Raw genomic sequence first — 5,462 nt, 5'->3', positions numbered from 1 at the left:
AATTGCAGCACGTTTCACACACGTGGATAACCTGTGCATATTGCGTCACTACCCCTGTGGCCTGAGGTGGTGCACCAGGCTGGAAATAATGCCTTCTTGGGGTTGTTGAAGCTCTGCAAAAGTTTGCCAAGCAAAGTTGTGGATGCTCCATCCCTGGAGGTGTTCAAGGCCAGGCTGGATGGAGCTCTGGGCAGCAAGACTCTGTGGGTGGCATCTCTGCCCAAGGCAGTGGGGCTGGGGTTCTGAGTTCTTCACTGTCCCTTGCAAGCCAAGCCATTCTATGATTCTGCATTTCTATGATGTAAGCACCAGCCCCACAGCCCTGGTGCAGTGCATCACAAGAGCAGCAACCTGCGGGGAGCCACCACCCGGAATCACAGAGATGTGAGGTCACAATGCCCCATCCTATGACTGTGCTGAGCTGCGTCATGAGCTCACAAGGCCTGGCCACAGTCTTGGCTCAGTGCGACACTCACTGTGGCTGCAGCGGTGGTGTTGGAAGCGTGGTGCAAGTGTGGGGGTGGCCATGGACCCTGCCCGCCTTGTCCTCTTCCTCCTATTGGTGGCCATGAGTTTTCAGGAGAGCTGTGCTGCTCCGTGGCGAGCACGGGGAGCAGGTGAGTGGGTAGAGATGGGACCCAAACTGAGCAGCGCTGGGAGCAAGAAGTCAGGCTGTGTCCCCATGGCCCTGTAGTACACTTGCCTGGGGCCTGCCTTCCATGGGGGTGTTGCTGGGTAGGGGGTGATGGGCAGCACTGCAGGAGCCGGGCAAGAGCCCGTGGCTGCGCTGCTCCCCAGGGCTGGCTCCAGCCATGCCAGGCTGTAGCTCTGCTAATTGCTGGCTGCAGCACAGCCTTCATCCTGGGAGATGCCCGGGGACAGTTCAGAAGAGGCGTGCTGGGCGTGCATGAGCATTTCTGCTTCAGGCTCATGGCACTCCCCAGTTTCCAAGCCAGAGCCCCAGTCCACAGCCCAGGGGAAGAGACAGGTGTGCTTTCCTCCAGTGCCTCAGTGTGACCTTGCTGTCCATCAGAGGCCTCCCAGTAAGAAAGCCCTGGGGGGCTGCATCTTCTTCCACGTAATCTGTGAGAGATGTGGCACGTGGCCCGGAGAGAGCACTGCATACGCTGCCAGGTGCCAGCCTACAGGTCATCCCGTCCACCCTGCAACTTTGGAAATCATGACCTGAGTTATTCTCCCATGCCCCACATCCAGTTACTGAGGGAGAAGATCACACCATATAGTGCATATAAGTGGGAACTTCTCTCATCTGTTCTTGATTCTAGATGATGAGCTTCGTGCTCCCTTTCCGGATGCTCCTTTGGATCCGGACTTCATGCCTGTGCCTGGGGGACAACCCAGGGGTAAGTTATGAGTGTCTGTTTCCTTGGAGGCTGAAACGTTCATGCTCTCATGGTTTACCTGGGTGCAATTTTACTGGAGATCCTCTCCAGGTCTTCCAAGCCTGTTTGTGCCCGGAAGGGTTTGCACAGATGAGCCATGAGTATTTTTTCTCTCGGAGAGCTGCAACATTTCAGTGGGAAGGTTACCGCTGCCCCTCTGCAGCTGAGGGAGCCCAGACCTTTGTATTTGGGCTGTGGCATTCCCCAACCACCGCCAGACCCTACAGGTCACTCAGGGAAAAGGAGGCCCCCACATGTGCCGGAAGCTCTCCTCACCTGTGTCTGATCACACTTGTGTCTGCAGGCCCTGTCCCCTGTATGCTCTGCTACTCAGTTGATGCTGTAGTGTGTGACTAAAACTTTTCATGGGTCTTTGGTTGCAGAAGTGCCCCCAGTGTGGGCCTTGCCCGGTCATCGGTTTCCTCCTGTGCTGGAGCCCAGCTGGAATCCCAGCAGTGAGTACTCTGTCTTCACTGACTTGGCTGACTCGCCGCTGATCTTCAGATCTTCATGCACATGATATTTAACTTCATACATTCTGTTAAGGTCCAGAAAGAGAAGAGGATGAATCCAAACGAGGAAAATACTCTCAGGGCTCATCCCGTCTCCTGAAGCGACTGCTGAAGGAAATGGAGAAGGCAGAGCGTGGTGGGTATACTTCAGTCTGTTCACTGTGGGACCTGGGAAGCTGAGGTGTGATATACAGGTGTGGGCAGGCTGTAGCCTGCACAGCAGGAAGGGATGGGTCAGAGCCGTGCTGCAGCCGTGTTCCATGTATCACCTTGCAGGTGCTGTCAAGCACCAGAGCTGGTCTGCTGCCAGATGGTCTGCATCCAGCCAAGACCCAGAGGCAGCTGCTCCCCCAGCACAACCATTACTTGTCAGAGCTGCTTTGTGCAGTCGTTGGCACCCAGATGGCAGCAAGTGGCAAAGTGGCAAGCGCTGTGCTTCTGTTCATCCAAAGCCCTCCGTGCAGCTGAGCAAGTTCAAGGCAGGAGGAGCATCCCGAGCAGGGTTGGCTGCCTTTGCTAATGCTGGAAATGAGGTGGAGATGCTAATTCTGAAGGCTTGGACTGTGTGTTAGAGCTTGGATTTCAGCCTGCAGCTACCTGGCTGTGACGGGCTGGTGACAGCACAGTATGTGAGGGCCTTGCACAGGAGCTGATTTCTCAAGAGGTGTGAGGGAGTCAGCATTGTCCAATAGCTGGGAGGGCCCAAATGCCCTTGGGTAACAGAGGGGCTCACAGTGTACTTGGGGGGGGGGCTGGACTTTACCTGAGTTCGGGATTGGAGAAGCTCAGTTTTTGATGAGGGCACGTGACATCCCAATCCTACTGCCCTGCTTTCTTTCTAAAGGAACGGACCAACAAAGTGAGAGGGATGCACTCCAGGAAGGTGGATATCCCACACTGCCAGTCCCGGATGCACTCCAGGAAGGTGGATATCCCACACTGCCAGTCCCGGATGCACTGCAGGAAGGCGGTTATCCCACACTGCCCGTCCCGGACAGAGGAATGCAGGCAGCACCAACCGGCATGCCAGGTAATTTCTGTCCCATGATCATACGGTGTCACGAACCAGAGTCACTGCGTGCCTGCAGGCTCTTGCTGCCAGCTCTTGCACACCAGGTCAGCAGCCAGACCTGAGCGTGTGAGCATAGAGCACATGTAAAAGAAGCAGGAGTGTTTCTCCCCTGGGCTGGCTCTGGCTGTGCCCTGTGCTGGCTGAAGCCTGACCTTCAGCCTGGGGGGCGTCCCACAGGAGAGCTCAGGACACGCATGCCGGGAAAAGCGTGAGGGATTCTGCTCTGTAGCTCTCCCCACGGACCAAGCCCAGACCCCAGAGTACAGCCCCAGCTCTCGGCCCAGAGGAGGACACGGGTAGTGCCTGTGCAGCCTCTCCGTACCCAACGAGAGGTGGAAGCAATCCTTCTTGTCCTCCGGTGCTTCGGCACCAGAGACGGAGGCACCCACTGACAAAATGACCTCTTGGGTCCATGAAGCACACTGAGAGATTATCTGTAGTGCAGCTGAAGGTAACGTGGGACATTGTCTCATTTCTTCCAGGGATGAACACAGGCAAAAGCACAGAGGCTGCTGCTCACACATCTGTGCGGAAGCGCCACATTCCGGTGACGGTCTCAGCGATGCTGATGCCTGCGCTGGTGCTGGCCGTTGGTGTTGTGATATGGGTGCTCAAAGACTACCTGTGAGTTGGCCTTTCCCCAGAACACCTTATTGCTGCATTTGGCAATGAAGCATTTGTGGTGCCAGGATCCTGGACGGCCAAATCAGCCGCTGGCAGTACACTGCCAGGACTTAGGTTGCAAAGTCTTTCAAGTTTCCCCTTATTTCCTGTCAGTGAGTAGTGCTTTCTGAAACTCATTCTCACAGAGCGCGCAAGAGGGAAAAGAGAGCAGCAGAAGCAGCAGATGGAGCTGGGGAAGGCAACGAGACAGACTCTGACCCAGTCAAACAAGAATCTCCGTAATAGCTCCAGTCCGTTCCATTCTGCCATTGAAGAGGCCCGAAGTCTTCAAGGTCATCTGGAAGACCAGGAGCTTGAACTGAAAGCCATGAAAGAGATCCTTGGGAACAGTCCTGAGTGCTGCCTTCTGTCAGAGGACGGCCCTGAATGTGAGAGCAGAGCTTTTGTCCTTCATCCTGCGTTCTCCAGGACAGGTATCACCAGCAGTTTGAAGATTCTTAGCTCGACACAGCTACATTCCTGTTGAGGGTCCTCATGAGGACCCAGAAAACGAGCTTCCTCTGACTGCTGGACAAAACGTAATGTCTTTGGAGATGTGGGTGAGAATGGCTGGTTTCAGGGAGAGCTGACAGATGGCACAAGAGGACTGGTCCCTTCCAATTTGGTTGCGGAGCTTTCAGATGATGAACTGGATACACCTGGAGATCCTGTCAGAATTCCTGCATTGCTCCATCTGCAAGACTACCATTGCTCCACTCAATGGAACAACTCAATGTTGAGCAGAATGTGGTTGAGCTCCTTCGGGAACTCTCTGAGGCGACTGACAGCGGAACTGCATAGCTTTATTGTATATTAAAAACAACCAAACAACTGTCCCCTCCCTCTCCCTTCCCCTCGCACCCCTCCCCCCCCCCCCCCTCCCCCCCAAAAAAACAAAAAAAAAGACAAAAAAAACCCCCCAAAACCCTAAAAAAACAACAAAAAACAACCCACCCCCAATAAAACAAAAAACCAAAACCAATTAAAATCTCAACGCTGTTCTTTTTCTGGGATACACTGAGGTGATGCTCCTTCTAGCTTAGACTTTGCAATGAGTTTGTGTCACGGAGTTCTCTCTAGAGCTCACTCGGTGACAGTGGGAACAAACCCAGGGAGAGAAGGAACAAAGAACCTCCCCTCTCTAACAGTGCGGTGCGGCGCGGCCAAGAGGGGAAGGGAAGGGAGATTGTGAATGGGTCTAGGAGGGAAAAAATGAAAAAAAACCAACGATCTGAGAATGAACAGCAGTTTAACGAACCCAGTGACACTAAATAACAATGATGTTGCAGAACGGCGGGAGAAAAGCAGACGACCACACCTGTCATTGACATGATCAGCGAATCTCGTTTATTCCTTGGCTGCGTGTACCTTTATAATACGGATAATTAGCTCATACATATTGCAAAAGTGGAGCTCATCATTGGTTCCCAATTACATACCAACCCCGAGTATCTTAACAGCTTGTTGTTATCATCCTGAAAGATACTCCCTTGCTGAGTTCCCAGAACCATGGCTAGTTTCTAACCATCACAGGGCATCCTGATGTTCTCACTGTCCTTGCAGGTGTTATGGCTGCTTGATTAACCACACCGTGTTTACGACCCTTCTCAGCTAACTAGCTGTAAAAAACACTCTCTACAGGACCCCACAGATTACCTTCAGAATTCAACAGTTAGTTCTGTTTCCTTTCTGAGTGCATAACAACCTGAGCAAATGAATTGAATGACGTGGCTTGTTAGTCTGGTACAAACTCTGCTGTACACTGGAACTTGGTCCATTTGTAAGCAGGACTTCGTCCATCTCTGCAGGACA

The 5,462-nt window shown here is 53.2% G+C and overlaps 1 protein-coding gene across 1 annotated transcript; it reads left to right on the top strand.

Moving 5' to 3' along the window:
* The first annotated feature begins 1,457 nt into the window (after positions 1–1,457).
* LOC146757984 (uncharacterized) lies at positions 1,458–4,529 on the top strand. Its single transcript, XM_085517971.1, has 5 exons — positions 1,458–1,858; positions 1,950–2,051; positions 2,760–2,945; positions 3,470–3,611; positions 3,797–4,529. Exons 2-5 carry the CDS (start codon positions 2,033–2,035, stop codon positions 3,891–3,893), a joined length of 444 nt encoding a protein of 147 aa, XP_085374097.1. The 5' UTR covers positions 1,458–1,858; positions 1,950–2,032; the 3' UTR covers positions 3,894–4,529.
* The last annotated feature ends 933 nt before the right edge of the window (positions 4,530–5,462 follow it).

This window comes from Coturnix japonica, chromosome 17, assembly GCF_054131305.1.
Source record: "Coturnix japonica strain WE chromosome 17, WE-NBRP24, whole genome shotgun sequence".
NCBI lineage: Eukaryota > Metazoa > Chordata > Aves > Galliformes > Phasianidae > Coturnix > Coturnix japonica.
Note: the sequence above shows the minus strand (reverse complement) of the source record. Positions and strands in the feature narration are given on the sequence as shown.

Excerpts from the sequence above, each read along its gene's own strand:
- LOC146757984 (XM_085517971.1), top strand. Across the intron at positions 2,946-3,469 it reads AGCACCAACCGGCATGCCAG|GGATGAACACAGGCAAAAGC; the intron begins GTAATTTCTGTC and ends CATTTCTTCCAG. Across the intron at positions 3,612-3,796 it reads TGGGTGCTCAAAGACTACCT|AGCGCGCAAGAGGGAAAAGA; the intron begins GTGAGTTGGCCT and ends TCATTCTCACAG.